This window comes from Bacidia gigantensis (assembly GCF_019456465.1).
Source record: "Bacidia gigantensis strain McMullin 20006 chromosome Unknown contig_244, whole genome shotgun sequence".
NCBI lineage: Eukaryota > Fungi > Ascomycota > Lecanoromycetes > Lecanorales > Ramalinaceae > Bacidia > Bacidia gigantensis.
This window is the reverse complement of record NW_025408600.1, coordinates 993,514-1,020,555: the sequence shown is the minus strand read 5'-3', so window position 1 is coordinate 1,020,555 and position 27,042 is coordinate 993,514. Positions and strand designations below refer to the sequence as shown.

At 49.6% G+C, this 27,042-nt stretch overlaps 10 protein-coding genes across 10 annotated transcripts; 3 read left to right on the top strand and 7 right to left on the bottom strand.

Moving 5' to 3' along the window:
* Positions 1 to 262: 262 nt before the first annotated feature.
* Positions 263 to 3,611, bottom strand: KY384_004975 (uncharacterized protein; the record flags this gene model as incomplete). Its single annotated transcript, XM_044813477.1, has 7 exons — positions 263 to 472; positions 523 to 1,116; positions 1,452 to 2,101; positions 2,159 to 2,423; positions 2,489 to 2,661; positions 3,171 to 3,275; positions 3,344 to 3,611. The coding sequence occupies 7 exons, from the start codon at positions 3,609 to 3,611 to the stop codon at positions 263 to 265; spliced, it is 2,265 nt and encodes a 754-aa protein (XP_044669755.1).
* A 724-nt stretch (positions 3,612 to 4,335) lies between these two features.
* On the bottom strand, positions 4,336 to 5,920 carry KY384_004974 (uncharacterized protein; the record flags this gene model as incomplete). The annotated part of the gene is made up of 3 exons (XM_044813476.1): positions 4,336 to 5,057; positions 5,361 to 5,708; positions 5,824 to 5,920. The coding sequence occupies 3 exons, from the start codon at positions 5,918 to 5,920 to the stop codon at positions 4,336 to 4,338; spliced, it is 1,167 nt and encodes a 388-aa protein (XP_044669754.1).
* Positions 5,921 to 6,455: 535 nt separating this feature from the next.
* KY384_004973 (uncharacterized protein) lies at positions 6,456 to 8,408 on the bottom strand (the record flags this gene model as incomplete). The annotated part of the gene is made up of 1 exon (XM_044813475.1): positions 6,456 to 8,408. The coding sequence occupies one exon, from the start codon at positions 8,406 to 8,408 to the stop codon at positions 6,456 to 6,458; it is 1,953 nt and encodes a 650-aa protein (XP_044669753.1).
* Positions 8,409 to 9,022: 614 nt separating this feature from the next.
* Positions 9,023 to 11,389, bottom strand: KY384_004972 (uncharacterized protein; the record flags this gene model as incomplete). The annotated part of the gene is made up of 1 exon (XM_044813474.1): positions 9,023 to 11,389. The coding sequence occupies one exon, from the start codon at positions 11,387 to 11,389 to the stop codon at positions 9,023 to 9,025; it is 2,367 nt and encodes a 788-aa protein (XP_044669752.1).
* A 1,164-nt stretch (positions 11,390 to 12,553) lies between these two features.
* Positions 12,554 to 14,754, top strand: KY384_004971 (uncharacterized protein; the record flags this gene model as incomplete). The annotated part of the gene is made up of 5 exons (XM_044813473.1): positions 12,554 to 12,848; positions 12,916 to 13,608; positions 13,744 to 14,085; positions 14,152 to 14,438; positions 14,611 to 14,754. 5 exons carry the CDS (start codon positions 12,554 to 12,556, stop codon positions 14,752 to 14,754), a joined length of 1,761 nt encoding a protein of 586 aa, XP_044669751.1.
* Positions 14,755 to 14,954: 200 nt separating this feature from the next.
* On the bottom strand, positions 14,955 to 16,527 carry KY384_004970 (uncharacterized protein; the record flags this gene model as incomplete). The annotated part of the gene is made up of 3 exons (XM_044813472.1): positions 14,955 to 15,509; positions 15,585 to 16,334; positions 16,384 to 16,527. The coding sequence occupies 3 exons, from the start codon at positions 16,525 to 16,527 to the stop codon at positions 14,955 to 14,957; spliced, it is 1,449 nt and encodes a 482-aa protein (XP_044669750.1).
* A 268-nt stretch (positions 16,528 to 16,795) lies between these two features.
* KY384_004969 (uncharacterized protein) lies at positions 16,796 to 18,768 on the bottom strand (the record flags this gene model as incomplete). The annotated part of the gene is made up of 3 exons (XM_044813471.1): positions 16,796 to 17,953; positions 17,986 to 18,600; positions 18,685 to 18,768. 3 exons carry the CDS (start codon positions 18,766 to 18,768, stop codon positions 16,796 to 16,798), a joined length of 1,857 nt encoding a protein of 618 aa, XP_044669749.1.
* A 294-nt stretch (positions 18,769 to 19,062) lies between these two features.
* Positions 19,063 to 19,911, top strand: KY384_004968 (uncharacterized protein; the record flags this gene model as incomplete). Its single annotated transcript, XM_044813470.1, has 1 exon — positions 19,063 to 19,911. The coding sequence occupies one exon, from the start codon at positions 19,063 to 19,065 to the stop codon at positions 19,909 to 19,911; it is 849 nt and encodes a 282-aa protein (XP_044669748.1).
* A 147-nt stretch (positions 19,912 to 20,058) lies between these two features.
* KY384_004967 (uncharacterized protein) lies at positions 20,059 to 22,806 on the bottom strand (the record flags this gene model as incomplete). Its single annotated transcript, XM_044813469.1, has 2 exons — positions 20,059 to 22,503; positions 22,627 to 22,806. The coding sequence occupies 2 exons, from the start codon at positions 22,804 to 22,806 to the stop codon at positions 20,059 to 20,061; spliced, it is 2,625 nt and encodes an 874-aa protein (XP_044669747.1).
* A 469-nt stretch (positions 22,807 to 23,275) lies between these two features.
* Positions 23,276 to 26,869, top strand: KY384_004966 (uncharacterized protein; the record flags this gene model as incomplete). Its single annotated transcript, XM_044813468.1, has 4 exons — positions 23,276 to 24,016; positions 24,043 to 25,329; positions 25,380 to 26,601; positions 26,721 to 26,869. 4 exons carry the CDS (start codon positions 23,276 to 23,278, stop codon positions 26,867 to 26,869), a joined length of 3,399 nt encoding a protein of 1,132 aa, XP_044669746.1.
* Between the last annotated feature and the right edge of the window lie 173 nt (positions 26,870 to 27,042).

Below are 27,042 nucleotides of genomic sequence, written 5' to 3'. Positions count from 1 at the left end.
GCTATCAAAGTTATATTCGTCGTTCGCCCGTTATTTTAGCCCGAAAACGGGGCGCAGATGCGCGAGTAAATGGTATGTCTTGTGCGCGGCTATTGGAACAAGACAGCCATGTTTGACAAAAGTAGAACATCCAACAGAGACCATTGCAAGGGTCTTTTGAGATAAGAATTTTGGCGGGAAAGAGGGCGCAAATTTAGACGTTACCAGTATATACAACAAGTGTCTCCAGCAGCCTTTGCAACAATGATACTGTGCTGAGAATTTAGTCTCCCGAGGGCATGTGGTCAACCTCATCGTTCAGTCGCCGCCAGTTGTCCGCCTGTAGCTCGGCATACTTTACTCGTTCCTGACTCCAGTCCTGATGCATGCGGCTGACGTGGTATTGCGATTGCTGAAAATATGCTAGCTCATCCCGAATGCATTCTCGAATGAAAACACCACGGGCATGTTGATCGATGATTGATTGCTTGTCCTAAAACTTGTATCAGCACCGCAGACTGAGGAAGGGATCGGTCACTGTACGTTGCTAACGGCTAGCTCAAGCTTCTCTTGCTCGCCAGGTTTACCACCGGCGCCAGCCATCAACGCCCGAAGTTTGTTTTCATTCTGCTCGATACGACGCTCAAGTTGAGGGATGTTGTCCCTAGCATATCTGTCTCGGCGATCAAACATCTCTCGAACACTTACAAGGCTGTCTCGTTGCTTCTTGAAGTCTTCGAGCACGCCAGCATCCCAAGCTCGCGCCTCGTCTTCCAAGAGACTCTGGCTAGTGGCCATGTGTTTCGCAGTCGAGCCGATGCCTTCATTCAATAGTGGCACATCATTAGTGTCTATGGCATAAGTATTTCGGGAAGCTTCAGTAAGGCTGGTGAGTGCCTGAGAGAACCGCAGATAATCTGCAGCTATGCCTTGGTTCCTCTTCGTCAATCTCTCAAGTAAATTGCAGAGGCCTATATAGTTATCGGCCGATAATCGTACGCCATCGCGGACGGTGTCAAAAGTGTCGCCGAGATTCTTCGGCAGAGAGTCCTCCAGCTCTGGCGGTAAAGCCTTGCTATTGAACTCTTCCTGAACGGATATTGTGGCCTGTTTCCGCCAAACAGCGAGCTCCTGGTGCTAATAATAAGTGAGATGCAGCATTTCTAGACCAATTTACTCACAGTAGGGACTGTCAAGAACATTACTACAAGTTGTTCTTGACCAAGTACAGGATGTCGGACAAGGGCATTGAGAAAGCGTACAAGCCCGCGTCTTCGTTTTTCGATGAAAAGTGCGTCAGAGGACAGGTGCCTCCCATTCACTGAGATCTGTCAGGCCAATTGCTATTGCAATTAAATCGGATGGATCTCACCTGCAACCCTTTTCGGGGGAAGCAAGGGCAGTTGTCGAAAAGGGTATCTCTTGTGTAGGCAGTCAAGAAGCCAAACGAAGTCACTGTACCTCCGTATTACTGCATTCCCTCTGCGACTGCTTTTCACTTCATAGTTATGATGCTGAAATAAGAACATGCCTTCCTTCTCCGGAAGAAGGTTGACGGTGACGAATTCTTCTCCACCTCTATTAGTGATTCTGCCTCCACCAAGCGCTCGGCCAGCACCTCCACCGCCTGAATTGCTCTGGTCTCCCTCCGAGCCAAAGCTGCCACCACCTAAACCTGGCCGATCATCACCAGACGTTCCATACGAGCCCCATCCGCCTCCAGATTCCGCGCCTGACCCTAATCCACCATTGGCATTTGGAAGCGGTTCGCTCGGTGTAGGTGCGTCTACATGAGTTGTAAAAGCGCTTGTTGTCCGCGCCGTGTCCGCCAGTCCTGCTCTAATGGGCTTTGCAGCTGTGATTGCACCAGAAGCCGGCGTCTCTTCGTTGTAGACTGCGCTAGTCTGGGTCTTGCTAACGGCTGGGCTCGCCCAGGGATCTGCTTCAATATTTTCTATGGAATCTTTTCTCATTTGACGTGACCGCCCGGGACTACTCCCTGACGTCGTCTGACGCTCCTCGGGGCTAGCCCTAGACTTTTGCGAAGGTGTTCGATCCAAGGTCTCTGAAACTTTTGCTGTCCTTAACTGGTTGATGTAGGGCAATGAAGGGTTCGGTAGATCTAGCATTAACATTAGCCATGTCACTTGCAAAGATCATTCTATCTTGCGCAGCTCACTCTTTCGTCGCTCATCTACGGAATCCAAGGAGATCTCTTCGCGTTCCTGTGAAAGGCCAATGAGGGCTAAGAGGACATTAAATTCATTGCGCGCGATACCGCCATCTCGGGCCCCGCCAATGAGCTTCAAGATTGTGTCCTGCTGCGATTGAGGCACTCTGCTCGCGTCTAGCATTTTTTTTGCACCATCAAGGCTTATTTTGCCAGCTTGTCCATCTTCTGAAGCATTCAGAGCGTCATAAGCATCAACGTATGTTTCCGGCACCTGAGATGCTGGTAACAAAGTCTTCACCAAGTCCCCTCTCGAAGCTCTTTTGGGAGTCGGCATACCCCAGGGGAGTCATCGGTACCTGTATCATCACTGAATAAACCTGCAGAGGCCTTGGTATTCGGCTCATCCTCATCAAAGAGAGAGCTTCTTTTATTAGAGTTGACGTCTGTGGGTTGGGCGCTTGTCTCGTCGGGAGAACTGCCGAAGAGAGACATGTTGACCTTCGAAGAGTCTACAATAGTTATTCACACATAGGTGACAATGAGTTGATCTGTCTTCGCGGATTCACTGGAGAATCGAAGGTTAAGCAGAGACGGTCCCGTGGCACATGGCATCATGTATGCGTAATGATAAGACTGACTGCCAAGAGGGTTGCGAAATAGGGGCTGCTCCTCTTCTCCGGGTGGCGGACCTGGGGATGTCTCTAAGGGAGCGGACGCCCAGAGGGCGCTAGGAATACCTTGTAAGGTACTCTATAGAAATACACCCCTGGCTCGATCGCCTCGAACTTTTCTTAAGTAAGCCTGTTATAGACAGAGGCAGTAGCTGGATTTGACTCTACGTATAATTACGTATGTCTTAGAAGCCTGTTTTAGCAAGAATCAAGCTAATTACCGCCTATGCAAGCTACAGACCAATCTATTACGGCCAGATCAGCCCATCCATATTGCAACCATCTTACCTTCCGCCGTCAGCTTAACGTCTTCCAAAGCCAATTCCGCAACTCTGCCGCGATCCTACTGTCCATCCCGTAATCAGAGACGCCTTTATCGGGATCGATCTCTTCACTGGCCATAAAGAGTAGCTTTGAGAGCCGTTCAATGATCATTTTGGTAGCCAGTAGCCCTAAGTGCGCCGAAGTAGCATCCTCCAAGGTGTCTGGCTTTTCGGCGATAACGTGCCATTCGTGCTACCTTGGAGCGCAAGATCCTCAACTGTTTGAATGAGGACACCGTACCTGGCGTCTGATGGCCAGGAATAGTCCGATGCCAGGCCCAACTCATGCATCTTGACAAGCTTTCCGGCTTCAAAGCCCGTCACAAGGAGAAATTCTGCCAGCAGATCGTGGCTAAGCTCCTCATCGGTGTCTTGATTGGTGTCTTGTGGTTGTGGTAGAAAAGCGGTCTCTATGAGCTTGAGAAACTCCGCCTCGCTTCTTCCGTAAAAGCCATTTCTGCTCATAATTTCTTACACTTTGGGCTGGGACACGGCCGTACCTACTTCAAGAATGAGACCAAATGCGTAGGCAATCGAGGGGAGTCCCTGAGATAAGCGCCATCAGGCAGAGCAGTTTTTACAAGGTAGTAGCTACGCTTTAGGCTACTTATATAGCGCTCCCTACCAAGGTCACTATTTGGTCGTCATAACGAAGAAGTCCAGTGGGATTCCGAGTGTTGCTTCATGAAGATTGATACTACCTTGAACTTTAGGAGCCAGGACTCGATGAAATTGTTCAAAGGATGTGTTATTGAAGGTTGTATCCTGTAGAAGCCAGTGTCAGTATGCTGCAGAATATGAGAATAGAAATGACTTGCCTCGAGAACCATTGCTGCATTCGCAACCCCAAAATTCTGGCTTGGTGCTGATATAATAAGCCTCTGTACGTCTTCCTTTTGAGAAGCATCGCCTTTGCAAACGTGTGTCGTGACTCCAGTGTCGTGGCTCCAGACTTATGAAGATCATATATCACTGCTAGAGCCTCTAGGTTACAGCAGTCAGATCTAGAACGGAAGAAGAGGTGGCGGGCCCCATGATCAGCCATCTACGTACATAGGCTCCTTCCTAGACCACCGAGACATCCAATTAGTACGTATGCTGCCTCAGGATCAAATGTGGCACGTGACTTCGATAGCGTTACCTGCGGATTTATCAGTTGGGCAATGTCATTCCTTTTTTCTACGATAACTTACGTCTGGTACGGAATCAGAGTACTCAGAGGCTCGTACTTTCTCACGGTCGTGATGCAAATGAACACTCTCCAATGCTCCACATAGGTCGGACTGAAAGCTTTTTGATGGTTAATGGACGCCCTGAACACCGCGAGATTGGTAAAAAGTCCTGCACCCGTTTCAACCCATTGTGTGCCTTGTCCTGAAAAGACGAAGCCGATTAGCAGTATTTTTGGGCTTGGGCGATTTCCAAATGTCATTGTCTCTGGGTAAAGTGCCTTTCCAGGATTTGCTGCATCAACGATAGCGAGGCTTCGGTGAACGAATTCGTTACGTCGTGATGACACGATATAAGCCAAGTCTAAGAGTGCTGTCTCTCCAATAGTAGACCTCGTTGCTGTACTATTAGCGCTCAGAGAATACAAGTCATGGCCACTGAAAGGGAGAAGGACCAATTCCCGAGTCTGCAAGATTAGCTTGCTGTTGCTATCTCGGTCCACGGGAGCGTCGATTTCAAGCGAATGTGCCATTTCTGATCCATGATCAAATGAGACAGTACCACTTGCTGGACCTTGCGATTCACTTTGATGGAGGATTTGATGCCTCACGAGAGATTGCTTTTGAAAGACGTCGTGCAAGTTGTATGGCACGCACGAAGAAGGCGCTTTCATCGTGGTCACAACTTCCGAGCTGACCTTTCGAAGTGAAGAACTGCGTTTTAACTGCCTTGTTCCGCCGTCTTTAGAAGTAAATTGAGCCAAGTGCGCGGATATTATAGAGTCGGCATCGAAGATCCGGCGCAAGAATGAGGTTACTCCCGGCAGCAATTACAGCATCACAGTCACCATTCCTCAGCGCATTCACGACAATTCCTACGGCATACATCGAGGACGAGCATGCAGTGTCTAGTCTCAAGCTTTGAAAAGAAGGGATGTTAGAGTCGCTTATAGAATGCTAACAAAAAATTGTATAGTACCATACCCAAGACCTCGAAGATTGAACACGAAATTCACTCTATTACTTAAGATAGACGCAGAAGCACCGGTCGTTGCATAGGGAAGGATTCTATCCAGGTCCCGCGATTGCATAGCAGCACGGTCAAGATTATAGTTGCCCATAAATACACCAGTACGTGATCCTGGAAAGTTCTCCCAGGGCACGCCAGCGCTTTCGAAGGTTTCATAAACGACTTCAAGAAGCTTTCGTTGTGTCGGATCTATAGTTAGAACCTCCTGCGGGGAAATTCCAAAGACCGCATGGTCGAAGTTTCTTGGATCTTGCTGGAGGAAGTAACCACCACGAGTAGTGAAACTACCCAGTCTTTGAGGGTTCGGGTGACAGAATCCGTCGAGATTACCCTTGTCCAGTGTGAAGTCTTGGTAGCCGTTGCCTTTCCTGCTGAGAAGGTGCCACAACTACGATGGATTTGAGACTCCACCTGGCCAACGACAGCCTTGAGTATCAGTATGTTAGCGAGGGTCCGGAAGAAAGAGCGTGTGACTGACCCATGCCGACTATCGCAATAGCCTCAGGGAGACTCGGCATTGGATGTTCTTCGTCAGAGGTGGTATTGACATCTTGCTCCACCGTTGAAAGCGGCATGGCACTTCGAGAACTGAACATCAACGTTGTCCTTGGCGTTATAATTCGAGAATGAGACATGAATACAAAATCTTGTATTGTACTTCAAATTGGAATGAAAACGAAGTCGAATATAACCCAACAGGCGGTATTGAAATCAGTCAAATGGTTGCTAATCCAGTGCATTGATACTTCCATCACGGCCGTTTACCTCCTCAAGGATCCTTAAGGAGCACTTTCCCGTTTGGATCGTGACACGTGCAATCTTGGACAAAGGAGAGCATCAAGCGACGCTTAGGCTGACTTAGTAAAACCAGCGCCAGCTACGCTAATCAAGTTGGTCTGAGGATATGTCTTCAGGGTGTGTGCTACCCATGACACTGCATCATTCCTGCGTCCGATCCAACAGAGAAGCTCTATAGAATCATCGCAGGACCAGGCCAAACGGTCCCAGCCCCCCCATTGTTTGAGGGCGACATTTTACAAACCCAAAGTTTTACCTTTCAAAACATTTAGTACTTGATGGTAACAGTCGCTACAATCTAGCACTTCAAATTCAAGAGCCTGGTTGTTCAGAGTGCTGACGATACTCTTGGGGAGCGTGTTCAATTGGAGGGGTAGATCGGCTTGCTTGATCCAAGGAACCACTGTTCTCCGCGGAGAAGCGTCCATTCTCGCTCACAGGCGAAGTCGGGTTTGACAAACGCAAGGCATTACGAACGACCGCGGGCGGACGATCTTCATCTGCTTGTGATTCGTTGTCTTCCGCGTCATCATGGTCATAAACCTCGGCATGATGTTCTTCTGTTCCACTACCACTACTTGGTGGTCGTCTCCGCGGCGGTGCAGGCACATAAATCACTCCAGTCGGCACATGAACAGGCTGCTGAGGTTTTCGCAAGTGAAGCCTTTCAAGAATGTTGGATGGCATAGCTCGTTCCGGCGCGGGCGTATTTACTTGATGTCCAGCCAAGGCAGCAGCAACTTCGGCAGGAGGTGACTGACGTTGTCGCCTGAACGGCATAGGAATCCTTGAAAGCATGACCGGCCGTCTGAAAGATCTATTCTCTTTTGTCATTGTGGCCTGCTCTTCGTCTCGACTGCGAAGGTTTGGTCTGCCTTGATCCTGGCTGCTATCCGAAGGCTGTTCAGGGATAGGCGGAGTCGATTCCGTTGCTGGATGATACACTACTGTATATACAGTACTTGCTGCACTCGCAGAATCGTTGCGACTAAACGGTGAGGGAGTTGATGGAGGCGCAAGTGGCTGAGAAAGAGTCGGTGTGCCTCTGCGTTGTTGTGCTGCGGTACTATGCACGCCTGGCTGGTTAGGGGAGCTGCTGCTAATGCTACTGCTGGCAGTGCCTTTTGCCTGTGCAGTCTCAGCTGTCTGAGATCTTCCAATTCTCTTCACGACTCGGTGTAGACGGATCCAATTCTTCTCGATACCTGTCCCAACTCCTCCTCCGAGCCCCAATCTCTCTGGAGACGGCCTTGGCCAGCTTCGTTTCGAATTAGCATTTGTCTCGTAAATTTCATCTCCATCAAAAACCTCGCGACCAAGAATGCCAGCCTTTTTTTCTTCCCTCTCAAGTGCTTCGATCCTCTCTACCCATTCCCATACCACCACGCTGGCAGCACACGCGCCAACCCACCGAACATAACTACCCCAGCCAGACACATCGGGTTTCGAGAGGTCCAAAATGAAGAATATAACAGGTATGAGGATTGACAATATTGACAGGAGTGCCATCAACGGCATGCTGTGCATCTGTGGATGGAAAAAAGCCAGCCGTCGCTTTCGTAATGCATAAACAATTACAAACGCAGCATAACAAATATTCAAAGCTAATGCGAAAAGATAATTCAGCGCTGGTATAGAACTCGCAAAAGCCTTGGGCTGGTGCGGATGCCCCTCGTGCACAAAATTGTTCAAAATCGTGAAGATGATTTCCAAAGTAATCAGAACGAATGCTGTCCACTGGATGACGACCTTTTCTCTGTGCCTTTGAAATAATCGTATGAGGGTCTGAGCTTGTGCCAGCCAGAGGAAAGTCTCCGAGACAAGCCTCACAATGCGGATCTCCAATCCTTCGATGACTTTTTCTGATAACTCAACTGCATCTTCGTAACCTGCATTGTATTGTCTCTCAGCCCACTTAAAGGTATCGGCTGTGACAATCGTCATTGAGATGGCGAGTGTGAGAGCTGCTATCTTTTGGAGCCACGGGCGACTTCCTATTCCAATGACGGTATTGCTTCCATATGATCCACCGATCGTGCCTTTGCGTCCTAAAAGGCTGATTCCACCACCCACACCACCCACGTAGAATGTTCTTGGCGTAATGAAAAGTATGATTACAAGCATATAGCTGACTATGGTGGCGGCAGAAATGGCATAGATTTGAGGGTTCGTGGACGTGTAAAACGGATCACGCTCGTCGTATACCGCGACTTCGCTGTAGTTTTGGATAGGGTCGAGAGGGGGGAGACAACTCCATTTGTGCATTGAGGTTGAAAGACCGCCTGATTTTCAAGTGTGACAAAGTGGTCGTTACCCAGGTTCAGCACACCACCCGAAGGAAGTAGGTAGGGCGAGCAAGTATGAGGGAGCGTCCTTGAAGTCCGTGAAGGATGGGCAAATAATTCACGGCGTGCTATAGTAGTCGTTGTTACTGGTAGAGGCTCCATAGCTCACTAAGTCATCGTCTTTCCCAATGCTCAAGTAAGATCTCGACCGCAGATTCTCGAGGTCCACCCCACCTTCCATTGCGCCGCCGTCATCTACGCTTGACCACTGGAGAGCAAGTCGTCAGCGTACGGGTTTGTAGAGGCTTTTCGAGGCTCATCATACGCTGAAGAGTAGTTAATGTGATCGCTTCTAACATGTTGAAAGCTCGGACAACTGTGAGAATGCAGGGCAGGGACTGAGAGACATCTCGTGAATAGGAACATAGCCCTTACGCTAGTCCTAAATCCTCGCCCCTTCCCTTCATCTGCGTCGCGTTGCAGAACAGGTGCGAGGCTGACTGAAATAAACAGCCAGCTTCGGTTGGCTCAAAAGATATCGTTGTTCATGACAATACACGATCATGACTATATACAATGTACATTCACCAGCTTTTACGGTTGTTCGTCATAATCAGGTGCGGTCCGTAGATCGACCACTGGCAATTCTGCCATATGAACCTTGAGACTCCCATAGGGTCTCAATATTACATCTACAATGCCACCTTCACATTTGCGCTTCGTTTGGCCCCTCGGCAATTCTGGCAGAGCCGCAGGCAGACCCATCTTCATTGTCCATGCAACTTGACAACCCTTGCCAGTAACATGTGATGGTGGCGCGTGATAATCGTATATAGGATTGGGGAGCTCCTTTTCCTCATTTGTGTAGTGGAAACTGAGTGTATCCGGATCGATACCGATGTTCCATGCCTTTGTATTCGATACCTCAATTGTTTGTACTTCCTTGGGCAGAATTGGTTCTTGATCAAATACGGAATATGTTAGATTCTCATTTTCAGCCAGCGAAGTCGCCACGACCTCAGTATCTTGGCCAATATCGAGCGCGTAGAGGAGCGCACCGTGATAGACTGTGACTGAGCCATTGCCTCTTGGTATGATGCGCAAGTCAGCCCTCAGGTTGTAGACGAGCTCGTGGGCGCCAGCGTCAAGACTTATTGTTGTCATTCCAGTATGCGAGTCAGGAAAAAGCGGGGCCGGAGCAGAGGCATCGACCGAGATATCAGAGTCAGGTTGTGCCCACGAGGGAACCCGTAAGTGAAGATCGAACGACTTCGACACATCTACCGCGTACCTGAGAGAGTGGCCAAAGGGATAGTTGGTACTGCAAGAAATGTTGACAGCTGAGCCTGACTTTGTTGTTGCGCTCACAGCAGCAGGGCTAAGTATGGCGTGACCTAGCCCATTTTCACCGACACGGACGAATGAAGTCGAGAGAAATTTTGGGAGTCCTTGTGGTAAGTTGACTGTACAGCATGGGTAATTTGTATCCGTACCGAAAACCAATGATTCTGGGCCTGTGTTCCAGAAAATTCTTCTTCCTAATATACGAGTCGCCATCGGTTCGTTTGCAGCATTGAGGTAGGCACGGGCCCAGTGGTCAGGGGTCACGGCGACAGCTAATGAATTAAAAGCAGCCAACTCGCACCGGTCCGCAAATTCGCGATCTCCCATAACTTGGTAAAGGTAAGATAGCGAGTACATGGTCTCCACAGTAGTGCACAATTCCGAGCCACGATTCGGACCTAGGCCGGACTGCCTTTCATCGCCGATAATACTTCCAGCAACATCGCCGTGGTAGGTGAAGGTCCAATTGACACCTCTCCGATTAGCCTCTAATAGGCTTTCGTTTCTTGTGAAGCGATATAGTGCAGCGCCAGCAGAAAGCCCTTGGCCCACATTGACTGCATGCGTGTGCCTGAATCGAAAGGTGTCTCCATTGATTGGAGGCTTGATGGTGTCAAGATCTCGAAATAAGTAACTCGATTTTGTCCAGTAGCCTGGCCAATCGAAGCCACGTTTGTGCAAGTAATGCATCGTCTCGAAGAGCACTTGAGTACTGTTTGTTTGGTTGGAAGGGTGATTCTCGTGAAGCCATTGCAGGGTAGCGATCATATCTGGGTATCTCACAAGCCCCCACTGGTCCCAGAAGCCTCCACCATGTTTCAACATTGAATGCATGAGGTGCACAAATTTGTACATAGCAGGTACAACAGTAGCTGATAGATCTGGCTTGGCCTCAACGAGCTGTCTCAATCCTAAACAGAACGGAAAGCGAGACCATAAATCTCGATGACCACTTCGCTCTGGCCCCAGCCAGCCATCAGGCCATTGAACTTCGAGGATCTGCCGGGTTGCATTGAGCACCTGCTCATGTAATCTCGGATCATCCATCGCGTAAGCTAAGGGGACAAGTCCGTTATACCAATACGGAAGCCCCTCGTTGAGAGGCGAGTACTCGCTATGGCCACCGATCCACGGGGAGTTCTTGACGATGGGGTAGAAGTCCCATTGATGTCCAACTAGGCCATGTGACATCAACGTCAATTGATCTTTCAGCCAACCTTCAGGCTTTATCGATCCCAGAGGGAGTGGGTCAAAGGTAAATGGGGCTAGGTACCAATCACGAGGTGGGATAGTCGAGTTGATTGGGAACTGCTCGTCAAGCCGCTCTTCGACCGGCCTCGACCGAGAGAAAGGGTCGAAGATGTAGAAAGCGAGGGCAACTAGACATGAGCAGATAAGATGAGACACGACAGCCCGACTGTTGATCCATCCGCCAGTCTTGACACCTCGGGCTCGAGACTGACCTTTCCGAAGCGGTAATTGTGCATTATCATTTTCATATGGGGTGGGCTGTGACTCCATTCGATCATTTTGACTGAGGAAGGGTTTCTCATCGTCCGGCTCATCTTCACTCGCGTCCTGAGACTGGCTCTTTCGTCGCCGCATCTTGTATATCATTTTGAACAGAATGACCCTATGAAATCGGCATGCTCGAGTCGCAGACGGAAAGCCGGTCGATATGAGATCAATAGTTGCGCATCATGCACTGGCAACAGACTCTAGGAGGGCATGTATATGAACAAAGGATCGCGACCTTGGCGATCTAGCACTGAAGCTATGAGCGACTATCCACACCACCTGATACATTTCTCTAGCTCGCTTGGTACGGCACATGGAGTTGATGATCACACGACCAGGAGCGGGATCATTCCGCCTGGCACCCAGATCCGCTCCCGGGATGCTAGAACTAGGGGTTTCCTACCTAACCCTTCTTCATCCACATCCCAACGGTCCCTTGCCAGCTTCAACATACTCATATCAGAGACAAACACCTGTATAATACATCACCACGAGTTCTCTCAATGGAACGTTTGAAGGTCGGTAGTTGAAAAACGCTGCGGGAGCCCTGGCATGACCGAGGAACTCCGTAGTAGCGATTTCAAACCGATGTTGCTAGCTCCAATTGATTCTGCGCTGTATATTGTTTTCTTCCTATATCTTCATGATACAACTTCACTGGTTCCACCTAGCTCCGACTATCGGAGCGTGAAAAGATAATACTCGACAGCCAGCATGTCTTCGTCTCCAAATGCTTCGAGTCTTATGCATGCTAATCGCGGTTGAACGTCAAACCCCGATCTCGTTGGCGGGAGCTGAACACCAATTCGGGGTATAGGCAGATCTTAGCCGCTATTCCGGGGAAGATGATGTCGTTTGTGGCGAAGAGCGTCTCCATGAAGGACGTTCACCCACTCCAAACGCGGGGCCAACAGCCCTCGCGACCTTTTTGGCGATTGGTACAATGCTGCTTATATGCAGTCGCTTCGTCGTCCCTGCATACTTGCGCCTAGATTGCGCTGATTTTATAATACTCTTCATGTGTGTGCGTTGAGTCACTGTCAGTATGGCTCCTGACTTTGCAGCATGCGGACAAGATTTCCTCGCTCATGCTAGCGATCGATACTCGCAATATGTCTACAATGGTAGCGTTCACGGCATATTGCAAAATGATCGTCCCACCTTCATTACCGTTGAGGGTTGCAAGAAGCTATGTGGTACCGGTACAGCCTACTATGAATGGTTTGAAATTTGTTTAGAGCGCGCAAGCAAAACGATAGCTGAATGTTGAGTAGGAAAGACGCTGCGAACACAATCACGACGTGGGTGCTTCCGATCATAGGCCTTATTGTTCAAGCACCCTGGGAAAGCAACCAGGCATGGGAGACAACGCTGGCTTTCTTCCGCTACTTGGGATCCCCAATCTCCGTTTTATCCTACATTCTCTGGAATATCAAAGTGCAAGGCAAAGCGGCATTGATGGTCGATATGTCCACTAAGTATCACGAGTACCCCGCCGAGGGCTCGGAGTTCTCCCACATGAGAGACTCGATGTACATTCTCTGCGTCATGAATCAGTGTGCGTTTCGTGTCTGACTCTATGTTTCTTGATGGTCATGAGGAACGCGCTGAATATTTGACCACAGACTCGATCAAGCCCTCCTTACCAGCTATCGAGTCGGAACGACTCCTTCGCATCGCGCTATTCAGTAACAAGCTTCAGCTCAACAGTTCAATGGATGATCGTGACAACATTGTTGCGCGACGGACAGAGCTAGCCCGGGTTCTGCGCGAAGGCCGAAAGAAAGGGGTAATACCAGTCTTTGTCTCCTTCCTTTGGTTTGTATTTGCGCTTGCCCTCTCAGTTGAGCTCGCCTACGACAGCATTGGTGGCAATCAGACTGCTCACAACCTTGCCCTCGGGCTTCTAGTAGGCTGGCTACCCGTCTTGGTTGTTGCGAGTACTGTCGACCGTAATTCAGTATCTGCCGACTCCATCCGTGAACGGCTCAATGATCTGGTGGAAGAAGTACGACGATCACTGCTTGGGACAAGCAGACTAGAGGACCACAAACAAGCGACCAATGATGATGATTGCGACTCTGCAACAATGGGGCCCTTACACGACACGGAAATCTTTGATGGCAACTTCTTCATGGCCTTCGGTGGCCAGGGTCGCACCCCTTTTCACTATGGCGTGGCTCATCCTATCTTGAGCGGCATCGAAACCAAATTCATGGCTCAATATGGTCGTGACTGGCTACGTCATGGCTATGCTGCGAGACGTGCTATGGTCATAGGCACAATCAATATGAATGGCCTGAAAATGTTCGATTCGCGTATGGCGTGGCAAGTGATCAGCGCGGCGATGATATTCTGCGGGTCAACATTTGGTTCTTTCATCATATCTTGTACGTTTCCAGAGAGAAAAAAGAAGTATCGAGTTACCCAGCCTCACACTGACCGCAACTAAGGGTTCACACCAACAGTGGGCCTAGGATGTCGCACCGGCGGCTACTTGGTTCACATCATCCTCGCCCTCTCGCTCCTTCTTATCGAGTTTTCTGCGTGGGCATTCACCTACGACAAGACTCATACGCATGATGATATCTGCCGCCGCGTGAGCACTAGACTGGAACATCGCTTCACTGACCCCGAAAAGGGACTTTCCCAGGATTCTCGCTTACAGAAGATGATCACACGTCTTCGTGGCCACGCCTTCCGCGACGTAGTCAAAACCCTCATTATCCGTCCCCTCGAGGCAATCAACGCTGGCTGGCTCATCTACATAATCGCTGCTCAGACCTTCGGCTCGTGTTAGTTCCCCTCACCCCTGTTCCTACCACCTACTTTGCTCAAAGTCCACACTAACTAGCAACTAGATCAAACATGCGAATGCTTCGCCTCAACCTGGTCCCAACAGACAGGTGGCGGCTACATCGATTTCGCAGCCTACGACTATTATGCTGCACGTGGGGTCTACGTGTACTGGTCCGCCGGCGTTGGCCTCTCTTGCTCCGTCATGGCATGCGGGCTCCTATACATCGCACACGAGTACTGCACCCAAAGCAACCTTAGCACCGAACATTACGGAAGGGCGATGAAGGGGTTGGAGTGGACGAGAGCGTACAAGAAGTACTCGCGGTTTGTGAGGTTGGTGCCTGATATGGTGAGCTTCTTCTTTCCAATCCCCTGTCGCATCCGACAATGGGGTTCTTTTCCCGGTACATCGTCTATCGTATGATTCCTCCCGAGACTCTTCTTAGCCAATGCGACCTTCCCCAGCTACTACAATGCTCCTTCGAACTTTTACATAAAAGCTAAGCCCTCAATTCTCCCAGATTCTTACATCGGCCAAATACCTCACCTTCCGCATCACGGGAGGCACTACGAGGAATACAAGACGTAGTCTGGTGTGGACAGTAGATCCGAAGCCAAGGGCTGGCATTCATGTTTTCGGACTGGATGATGGGGTGGAGAGCTAGCAGTGCAAGCTATCGCTAACACAAGACGCAGAAAACGAGATGCTTCGGGCGTGTGAGGGGAAGAGAAGTGTATTCACTGATACAGAGGTACATTTTTCAAGCAGGCGGGATACGTCAGCAGCTTGAGACTCTGCACGTCAGAAAAAAATAATTACGTCTGAAGAATATCTATAAGTGACTCTAAAACCAAAAACATCCCCCTATATCTCCTTCTTCCCCTCTTCCACCACATCAACACTTCTTTCCACCCCTTCCTTTGCCTTCCCATTAGCCTTCATCCCCGAAGTCTCACTATTCTGCTTCTCTTCCTCAATTTCTTTTGGCCTCCCGTTCGCTGTCACCCTTTCCCGCGCCTTTGTCTCCTCTATCCTCCTTTGTTCCGATCTCCTCTCCTCTTCTTCAGCCTCATCAGCCTCATCATCCTCATCATCCTCATCATCACTTCTCACATCCCTTACATCCTCCTCCTTCCGGAGCAACATGTTCAGAGCAATCCTCACAATGAAATACATCCAAAAGATGTTCATGCTTTGTAAACTGGCGAGTAGGGCGAATGTAATGTATTGTGCTATCGAGCTTTTGTACTGTTGAGTCTCCCAATTGAGATCGAAGGGACCGACGGTTTTGAAGGTGGTGAGAACAGAGTAGAGAATCCGAAGGTTGATGTAATGGCGGAGGTAGGTCCAGACGAACATGAAGAAGGCGAAGTATGGGATTATGATGGGGGATGAGATATAATTGAAGACTTTGGATGTCTGAGGTGCTTGTCAGCAAAGCCCTGGAAAGATGCATCGCCGCTGAAGAATCAAAAGATCGGAATGGCAACCTACCGCAAGGAAGAAATCGCTAACATCATGCGTGATATAGACCGCCAAGCCCATATACGTGAAATGAAAGCGATAGCTCAACCAGATTAGTACCAAAGTAACAATATGATGTCCCACCAGCTCCTTGAAGTCCTTCCTTGGCTTCTCCAGCTGCAGACAAAGCACAATCGCCTGCTGGGCCCAGTAACTCGCCTGTAGCAAATAGTATGCCTTGAACAGCGCATCATGGCTTTTGTGCGGGTACGTCTCATACATGCCCTCTGTATTAAAATACCAGACTGGTGTCCTCGACATCACGTACAGACCGAAGGGACCGAAGACCGCGAAATAGACGGCAGTATAAGCTTGCTCCATGAAGCGGTTTTGTTTGGCACGTAACCGGATGCCATAGTACACTGCGATCGGACGGAGAATGCGCTGCATGAGAAATTCGCGGGTAAAGGACAGGACAATGATGTAGAAGGCGACAAAGGCAAAGTCATTGCGTCCTTTGCCGTAGTAGGTGGGTGCATCGCTGAAGCGGGAGTGGGCGGGTATCAGTGGTGAGTCCGGGGGAAGAGGGTAGGAGAGGAAGATAGCAGAGTAAAGAGGATTCGAAGACGTTGGTTTGACGAGAAAAGCGGCGAGTATGAGAAGGATGAGGACGAGAGGGTTGACCCATGTATGCCGAAAAGAGAAATCTTTCCATCGTCGAAATGCGGAGCGGACTTTCCGTCTCTTTGAGCGGCGGGGAGCTCTTGTCTGGGATGGTCTCTGGAAAGCAATAAGCACGGATCTTGAAGCAAGACTTGCAATGACATACGGGGGATAGTGGAGGGGAGGGAAGAAAGCTGGGCGTAGGCTCAAGGGTAGATAAAGCGTTCGCCCCGGTATCTCCTCTTAATTCACCCCCGAGGTTGTTCGAGGTGCGCCTTGATCGAGTACCGTGAGATTGGGTGGTCGCCATGGTCGGGAGATGGTGGAAGGTGAGCGACGAACGGTGAGCCGCATCTATAAATGCAAAAACAAAGTGGTTGTGGCTGGGCTTGGAAGCCAGTCTTACCCTCTTCAGCTGAATTGTAAATATAACTTAATTTGGGGTATCGCCGCTTATCTCCGTTGCTCTGATAGTGTTTTGTCTCCAACGGAGCCGGATAGGAACATGATGCCACAGTCTAGAAGCTTGCAAAAGGGGTTTAAGTATATACGGTAGAACTAAAGACAATAATACAGTGTTAATGGATCCGGGAGTCTTCAAGTGCTCGTCTCAATTCCTTCGCGTCAGAGTTCTCGCCTTCTACGGCCTTCTTCTCTAGGTGTCTCGAACCAATGCTTGAATCCCGACTCGACCCCTTCAGGCTGCCATTCAGGCCTTTGATCTGTCCTCGTTTTCGCCCTGGTATCTCACCTTTACCTTCGGTGATGACGGTCAAAATGTACTTAAGGTTTCCCAAAGTGTAGCGTAGGTCGATGAGTCGTGCACCTTGTCTGCTCATGATGAGTTCAATGTTGGAGTTCAAAAGGAAGACACCATAGTCGAAACGGTATGCTACTGCTCCCTTCTGGTAAAGCGGAAACGTTCGGGCAGCTTCTGATGGTAGACTTGTTGAGATTGGGTCATAGATGGTAGATGTGCTGCCGTTTGGGCTGATGGGATAAGGTACAGGTGTGGAGAGATAGTGCGAAAGGAGGTGCGTGGTATGAGCAGCGTGACCCAGGGCCGTCGCAGATTCAATCGGGTCTTGATGAGGTTGAGATCCGGCGACCGGGAGAACAGAATTGCGGATGCTGAAGGATAGCGAGCCGTCAGAGACAGGGGCGATTGGGTATATTGATGATAGATCTTCTCCTATCCGTCGAATCTGACCTGAAAGATCGGACTTAATACCTTGGCGTGCTTTTTCGCGAGAAGAAAGCTCGACCCGGCCTTTTGCGAGATTACCTTGCGATTTCTGCTGAGTGTCTTGACCAGACAATATTGCAGCGCGTCGTGATGACAGACTCGCTTGAAGCTTTGATCGATGGTTTTCGACGGATTGGACTTGCTTGCGACAAGCTCCTAGAGAGCGTGTCGTCGAAGCTAATGACTCCTGGGCTTGTGATGCTGCGTTAACAGCGTCCCTTTTCTCTTCTTGTTGGTGCAAGATGTTGTCGATTTGAGTCATCAAGCGGTCCCGTGTGGATATGGCGTCTTGAATACAATTATCTATGTTTGAGAGTCGCATCAAAGCGTCGAAAGATGATGTTGACTGAACTTGCTGTGACGCTTTTCGAGATGCCTTTGGAGATCCACCTTGCTCATCATTTGGCAAATCTGTGAAGCTAGTGTAAATGCCGTCTGACAGGTGGAATAGAACGGCATTGCGAGGAAGGGGAAGACTGAAGCTCTCCAGCTGCTCAGCGGTCAGCACTCGATGCCACAGACTGCAAGATTCTCTGGTACCGTCTTGCCAATGAAGTACAAAGAGCGCAAATTCACGTTCAAGTCAATCAGCAGGACATCTGAATCGGTGGCATTCGTCTTCGCCCAGAATCTGATCGTAATTTCCTCTCGTCGGGTGACGAACGCGCCATACGTATTCATGTCGAAGAATCTGAAGCTTGGATTCAAAGTTTCTCGTATGACCTCGCTGATGTAGATGGGGTCTACGGTAGTTCCAAGATGCAGCGAGTACCAAACATCTGCCATTTTCCCCCTCGTAGCTTGTTCTAGCTTCTCCTGCCGAAGTCTAGAGGATGCATTGGTCCAATTCAAAGTGTCTGCCCTCTTCAGTCTACTCACAGAGAGTCGCTCCTCAGCAGCGCCTCTCTTGTCCGCAACCGTCCGTTCTGGAACATCTTTGGCCTTTTGCTTCAGGTCCACTGACGAGTGTGAATGTTCGAGCTTTGCCTTCTCTTTCTGCGCCAATGCCTTTTCAGGAGTCTTGAGAGTGCTTGGTAATGACTCATCATCAATTGTCCTTCCTCGAGGGTGGGATGCGGTTTTTCTGAGTTCAAGATTTCGCAGAGAAAGGCCCTGAAGATGTCTCAATTTGCGATTCTATGACCTATTAGAGGAAGTCTTGAGAGTCTGAAGTTGCAAGGCTATCTTTCAAGTGGAGGTCATGTTGCTGAGAAGACATACGGATGGTAGCAGCGACGATCGCTCTCGAATCTGACCCTGCCCATCACGACCCGCAGTAGCTTTGGCATGTTGGCCTCCTGCCATGCCGGATTACGCATCTATAATTGGTAAACGCCCTAGCTTGGATATAATGCATCATATCACATAAGACCTGCTCGCAAGGTCAAAATGGCGCAAATAAAGGTGACGTTTGAGGTCGTCGCTGCCTCCCTCGAAGGGAAAAGCCGGCCAGGGTTCCGCGCTTGCTTTCCAAAATCTTAATTCGCTGTCTGATACTACCAGCTTTTACACTCGTTCAAACGCAAACGCGCTATGAAGCTAACAATAAGACGATCAGTCGCGAGGGAGCTCTCTTCTCTTTGAGCAATCCGAGTCTCAATGGCCAAGACAGCAACGTCCCAACTCCTCCGTCCTCTCCGCCCCCTCCGCAGCAAAGCAATCACTCCTACATTCCGCCACGACCCCGGAATTCTTCCTCAAGGGACTTATTTGGTCCGTAAACCCACCGGTCGTGGGCCTCCGCTTCCCCGCGATCGCACCCATGAAGCCACCACTCCCATCGACTATGGCCAACAAATCTACATGTACTCCCACATCCACACAAATCAAGTCGTCTACTCCCTCACTCGCCAACTAAACAACACAAAGGCCATGGACCAAATACCATTTCTCGGCAAAAAGTCGAAACCTGCAAGTCTACGAAAAGATGTGTGGTTGCCATATTGTTTTGCCTCTTTCCCGTCAGCGCCGGCAGGGCTGGAAGCTTATAGAAAGTTACTGGAGTACAAGCGGTTGCATGAGACGGAGTATGATGTGGAAGACATACGGTATCAGAAAGGGAAACTAAGGGGACAATTGATGGGGAGGAAGGCCAGGGCAAAGGTGCTGATGGATCAAAAAGCAAACTCGGTAGCAGATTTAGCGGAGGTATTGCTACAACAGGGTGATGGGCCTGTGGAAAGAAGGGTAGAGGCTGCGAATAGGAGGATCGAGAGTGTAAAGAAGTTGAAGAAGCTCAAGGGCGAGGGCAATGTGAAAGCGAAACCCATGGATATAGGGAAGGAGCTGCAGGGGACCGAGGGAATCGTTGTGAGGTGGGCGGATCTGAGAGACGCCGAATTTGCGGAGGTGTGGCCGGCGCCAGTGACTCATGAGGGATTGCAAAGGGGTAGGTATACCGCAGCTTTCCCAACACCGAGTTCGGAGACGAAAGGATTGACCGCCTGATGGTGTCTTTCGACATTCAAGTGGAGCATTGTCTTGTAGGTAGACAGGGCGAGATTTAGGAATCCTTAGCGTATATATGCATTATTCATAGGCTCATCATAGCGTTTGGGGTATCACATCTATATACGAGCAAATGCATGAAGAGCGCTAGATATTGATCTTCTCGAAGCTGTATTTACCGACTGTTCGACTTTTCAGTCTCCCAAGATCTCGTTTACTCCTCTTGATGATCTCTCCTCCCGCGCCGATTTTCGTGAGCGGTATTTTAGGTCTCAATCTGAGACCAAGTGGTAGTTCATTACTGAGAAGACCTTGAAAAACCGGATTCGAGGGTCTTATAGCTCCCTTTTTCATACCCGAGTCTAAAGCATACTTTTGTTGGAATTGACCTCGAGGAAGTAGTGTGTCTTTTCCGCAGAGGAGTACCTCGCCTAGTGCGTGCTGTAGATAGGTTGCTTCTTCGATACCTTCCAGTGCAGCAGAAATCTCGGCTTTCATATGAGAGATTGTGTCAGCTGCATGTGCAAGCTCGTCACTTGATGCAGAGCCTATCATCCAACCTGCGGGTCCAAGAGCATCAAGAATGACATTGATTAGATGGGATACATGGGTCATGTGATCATCTATAGCACTTTGTTCTTTGCTATTGTCATACCGGTCGTAGAAGGAAAGCCAGCCGTCACTGGCCAACTCCAGCCTCAACATATCCGCAAGAGAGCGAAGCTGCTGCCTTCCGAGCACTTGTCTGAGCGCCGCTGCTGAAGAATGCGGTGGCAGTGAATAAATCTTTTGAAGAACAAGGTACAGGATGTCCTTGGCTTTCTCGACTCTATCGTATGCTGAGCTCCGATCAAAGGCTTTGGCGTCGTCTAAAATTTGAACCTCCCGTCCTGTGTCATGACTTGCTTCTGTGTTACCGTACGTCAAGAGCTTGGTGTCTTCGAGCGTTCCGTTATTTTGTATGACTGGAATTAGAAGCGCTAAAGTCGTGGCTAACTCTAAAGGGCTCAGAGGAAGTGACTCCGAGATCGCAGTCTGAAGAATGGATAACGACGTATCCCATTCTGCAAATGCCCTGAGTAGAGTCCCATGCGCAAGGCTTGATTCAATAGGCAACGTGCCGGTCGACTTCAGCGAAGATTCGACGCGATCCTGGTTTACGAGATCCCTAGACATCATTGATTGACAAAGCTTTTGGGGCCACATGACTATCCGAAGCACCAACCCTGCCTCCTCCTCCTTCACATTGTGCTGGCGTGCGTCATGGTCGATGTTGAATATTTTGCTCAAAAGATAGTCTACCTTGTGCGACGGAATCGACGGATGAGGTCTACTTGAGAACTCTGGGAAAAGGGAATCTTCAAAGGCCAGAAACTTATGCTCACGGAACAATTGGTTCAAAGACTTTTTGTGTTGTTCCCAGACCGAGTCACTCGTTGGAAATGATACGATGTTTCCAAGCTGTTCAAATTCCGACTTTCGAGAAACTTCCTTCTTCCCTGGACTTAGAATTGCAGATCCACGACCTAAAGAGCCAATGAGCAGACCGTTTCTAGCTCTTTTGCGCGGCACAAATGATGAGTTTTGGATGGATGTAGGTATAGCAAGAAGCTTACGCTCGTGAAAGGCGATGACTAGAGCGGTTTGCGGAGAGTACGAAAGTAGTCTTATAGAACCTTGTTGCAGTGAAGGCTCACCGGCTTGCGATCGATCAGGATCGGTTGGGCTTAGGCCCACTTCAACTAAAATTCTTCTAGCTTGCAAGGCGCCAAAAGGCAGGTCCACAAGGTCAATTTTACCAGTAGCAGCAACAGCTAGCAAACTTGGCGACAGACGAAGGCTCGATTCAATGCCAGATTGCGTCGATGGGACGACTTGGAGAAAGCGAGGCGCAAAGCTCACGAAGTCGTAAATGCGGATACCGCTTCCAGAGGTTTGATATAAGGAAGCACTTGACTTGTGCAGAGCAAACCAAGATGAGTCGTCGACAAGTTGCATTGGGAGAGGTATAGCTTGTGAGATCATTTCATTCAAGTTCAGTCGAAGCCGAGAGGCAGCAGGAGCAGAGTCACTATCTTCAAAAAGCTCGAAAAGACTGGCATATGAGCGATTTTCGTATGAGCTATGGGGAGTTGACGCTGAGGTCACGGCGAAAAGGAAATTATTGTCCAATGCACCATCTTTAGACGTCGATGTCGCTAAAATATCCTCTCTGTTCTTCAAAATGGCTTTTATAGCTTGCTTCCTGCTCAAAGCAATGACATATTTGAGCTTGAGGCTTTTGGCGCCGTCCAATCTTGGTTCCAGTCTCTGGCTCGATTGGCTCGACGCTCCGTCTAATTTCGCCGTGAAACACGAGATTGACGCATCTTCATGAACTGCAAATACTGCATGGTTTTGTTTCGAGTCACTTGCAACAGAAAATCGTTGAATGACATCCAGGTAAAGTACCGGACTGCGATTCTCAATATCCGTAGAGAAGGTAGAGATAGCCGTGAGGCTACTCGTTTGCGTGCAGTGTTCCAAAAAGCCTAATATCCGTGGTTTGGGTAGCTTGACGCAGCAGTAAGTGTACCTTCGGGCTGGGAGGTCCTGTGATGATTTGTATCGAAAAGAGCAAGGGGAGCATGTGATTTTTGCCTGTGGAGAAACGACGTAGGATGTCACAAGACGCGACAAACGTACCTAGTACTGTTAACTAGGTGCCTTCCTGACTGCGCTATGATTGTTTACATCGTAGATATTGATACCTTGGCGATCAATGGCTAGAGCTACCTCTGACCGCTTCTTTCTTTCCAGTGTTGAGAAAGAGTACACATCAGTGGCGAACACATTGCCGTGGACTCCGGTCAAGTCCGAAGGAACGTCTGCAATCAGATATGGCTCTCCAAGCATGCTTGATACCTGAATTGGCAGCCTATTCAACGGGCCATGAGATGGGATAAAACGCCTTCTCGAGGAAAGCTGGAAAACCCTACGAAGTGGGCAGGCTCCGGATAGGGAAGGTCTGCCGAGAGAAGAGAATGCCAAGACCTTCATTGGACTGAGACGGATGACGCGACGGGAGGTCAAGACGACGCGAACTTAGGAGCGTGATACTTCGAATACTGATTCAATTACAGTCAATATACCAACCCGCGATTTCCTGATGTCACCCCTCGTACCGGTCCAGCACAATTCCTTCTGATCATTGTCGAATGTACATTGCTGAAAGCATGTCGCGCGATCAATCATCAATGTTCAGAGTCTTAGAATGGTAACACCCCGTCGCAAGGAAGAGCATGCAGCAACGACCGTATAAGAAGAGAGATATACTCTGTACCAAAGCTTGTAATGGCTGCTGCATCCGTGATGTCATTCACACATGGATCTAAGGTACATCCTTTCTTTTTGCCAAAGACAAGTAAGCATTGCCTCAGATGATGGGTCCCTTCTTCCAACGCTTAACTATTCAGCAACCCCGGAGATTGAAGTAGACCCCAACTTTGCTCGGCGTAAGCGTCAAAAATCGACCTCCACCGAGCGTGATCTTCCAGACTCTTTGCAAGAAGAACCAGAGTCCACGGCATGGATTGATCAACTGAACGCCGCTGCCGCAGAAGCTTCTGTTAATCATATGACTGCTGCTCCAGGTCACGTATCACCATCTCGACAACTCGTGCCATGCACCAAGGAAACTGAGGCGGCAGCAACAAAATCAGCTCCTATCACGATTGGCGTTCTGATTGAACCAACGTCTCCCAGCCGAGCCGAGCCTTCTGGTGATCGTCTCGCATCGCCACGAACGGGAAGTGAACCACCTGAGCTCTCATCGCCCAAGAGAATGCTTCGAGTTCGACCAGATGGGAAGCTAGGCACGCCCAAGAAGGAGACTCAAATAGAGGCGACGAAAGTCAGAAGGCCGCGACGAACGAAGGAACAGCTACAGGTGCAGAAGACTGGCTTGGTTGTGATCAAGTATGGAAAGCGGAAGAAGATAAGGACTGCTCTTGGCAAGAGGATTGATGCCATCTTGTTGGCCACACCGTCGCAATACGAAAAGATTAACCCAACCAAAAAGGGCGATCCAGAGGAGCCCCCAAACCCACTCATCCCTTTTTTGTTGGTGGAGTTGCTCGAACATCGGACAAGAAAAAGAGCTCAGAGACCCTGCCAGCCAAAAGTGCTGATTGGATTTCGAATGCGAACTCGGGGCAACTTCCTAGCACGAAGAAGCAAAGAGTGAATAGTAGACCTCCTGGCGTTGAAGGAAATAATGATTCTAGCCATGCAGTCAAGTTTCCCGCCTTTGGGTCTGACCATGCACGCATCACACGTTTTCCAGGAACCCAAGAAGCCATGTGGCCCCCTAGCGATATGGTACATGTTGGACGAGAGTCAAGGGGCAGCAAATCCCACATGATCTCCAACAGGAGACCGCAAAAGCAACGCAAATTAAAGCAGATTCCTGTACATGTCCCGTGGGACGAGGATATATTGAAGCCTGTCCTCGGCCTTAGTCCTAGCAGTGGGTCACCTGAAAATGCAGTCGCGGAGTTTCCTACAGCCAGCGATAGAAAATATCGGCGCCCCCGGAGGCATGTGGTGCCTGGGCATGGTTTGCAACGTTTAGTCAACTCCAGGTTAATACATAGTCAACCTAATTGCCCCAGCAACCCTGGTCTATTTCACAATCAACTTTCTGACCTGCAATACTCGCACTTAAAAGCCCCACCGGTTTTGAAGCAGCTTTACGATGGCATTACATCTCATAGTACCGCTTTCGACAGGTTCGAGTGCGAGTGCCAGCATTGGACAAGCAAGTACTCACCGAAAGCTGCTGAGCATGTTCTACAGCAAGGTCAGGAGCCTACGATGATCCGTGATTGGCTCAGATCTCTCACGGTGACGTCTGTAAACGTTCAAGCTCAGTCCACGACTGGTCATAAACGTCAAAAGCCGAGCAGGAGGAAACGAAGGCGAGGTGAAGAATTGGACGATTTCGTCGTGTCAAGCGACGAAGAATCAGAGGGATTGTCAAGCATCGGCGACCTGCAAGGCGGTCTATTTCAACCCAATGATGGATCTCTGCGAACCGTCGTTCGGGCTCAAGTGCCGGTGGAGCCAGGCGCAAGGCTTCCCCATGCTGCTGTAATCAGCGGACCTCACGGATGTGGAAAATCTGCTGCTGTCTACGCAATAGCACAGGAACTAGGCTTTGAAGTGTTCGAAATCAACGCTGGTAGTCGGCGTAGTGGTAAAGACATTGTTGATAAAGTCGGTGACATGACAAGGAATCATCTCGTGAGAAATGATCCGGAAGTTTCTATCGATAATGACCAGGATCAGTCAAAAGAAATAGAGCAGATGGACGAGAAGCTTCAGCAAGACCTTGAATCGGGCCGCCAGAGCACCATGAAGTCGTTCTTCAAAAAAGGGGTATCGGCAAAAAGGTCTTCTCCAAAAAGAAGCAACCACCAGTGGAGCAGTCTACCGCAAAAGCGTCGGTCAAGGAACCTCGTAGCCAAAAGCAATCCCTGATCTTGATTGAGGAGGTAGACATTCTCTTCGAAGAAGATAAGTTGTTCTGGCCTACTGTGCTAGACCTGATCGTTGGGACTCGACGGCCTATCATATTGACCTGCACTGACGAGAGTCGTCTCCCTTTGGGCGAGATGATACTCCAGGGCATCTTTCGTTTTACAAGTCCTCCAGAACAATTTGCAGTTGACTATATGCTTCTTGTTGCTGCTGCTGAAGGTCACATTTTGAAACGAGATGCCGTTCATTCACTATACAGCGCAAAAGCGTATGACTTACGGGCCTCTTTGAGTGAACTACAATTCTTTTGTCAAATGGCTGTCGGGGATCGGAAAGGCGGCTTGGAATGGCTGTTGATTGATCGACCTGAGGTGAATGATAAAACTGAGGAGTCAGCATTATGCCGTGTGGTCAGCGAGGACACCTATGACAAAGGCATGGGATGGCTTAGTGGGGATGTTCCAGCTGTTGAGGGCCCAAGTAGTCTCGAGCACAGTGTAGACACCTTGTTGACGGTGTGCCACAACTGGAATCTCGACATCAACAACATGGAACATTTCAGCTCAAAGAAAAATGTTAGCCTGGCTCAGACTGAACAGCAAGCCAACTTAGAACGAATATGTCGACATTCTCTTTCCCTAGATACTTTTAGCCAGGCAGATCTATTACCGACTGCTGAGCTGAGATCGTCACTTTCAGAGCCATTGGATCCTACACAACCCAAATTGAACGAGAAGCAACTCGGCCACTTCACCGAGGGTCCAACTGTATTGCAGGCGGACCCCTTAGAGGACCAGACCGGCCTTACAACCACATTGGGACTCACACTACGCGCTATGGCTGCACCATTCAGTCACTCTGAACATAACTCGGCTTCACCCTCCCTTGACCAAAACCTTATCGACTCGATCTGCCACGCAGCACCCAAAAATTCCTGCATCCAGGAGCCCAGAGCCATTTTCACAGAAGCGTTCCATCCACTCGTCAACCCTCCAACCTCCACCCTCAACCTGCCCAAAGGCCCCTCTATCAGCTCCTTCGTCGCTCCCATCTCCGTCGTCGCGACAGACATCGCGCCCTACGTCCGCTCAATCGCAGCATACGATCTCCGCCTCGAAGCTCAGCGGGAACAACTCAGCGCCGCCCTGTCCCGGCCTGGACGCGACGCAGGTAAGTCCAGGAAGACAAGGGCAAGCCGGGCAGCGCTTGAGGGGGAAGTAAGGCTAGTGTTAGGCGGGAACGGTGGTTTCCGAAGGGAATGGATTATGAGATGACGTTGAGGACGGGAGGAGAGGACTGGGGGAGTGTGCTGCTGGAGATGGTCAATGAGGGTGTGAATGAGGATGACGATGAAAGGATGGGTAGTTGTGACGGTGGAGATGTTGAGACAAGAGATGAGACGCCGGAGAGCGATATGACTGACGAGCTCCAAGCTTAGACATGCAGGTAGAGGTTATCGTTGGTGCTCAAGGTCGAGTTGACTGGGCTCAGGATGCAGAACGTCGAAAGTCCAGCGCTGTACTGGCTACTTTGCTGAGGATGTTTCACTAGGCTTTGATCGTTCTTCCAAACAATACAGACGACACGGCGTGTAGCTTTGCGCAAATGAAG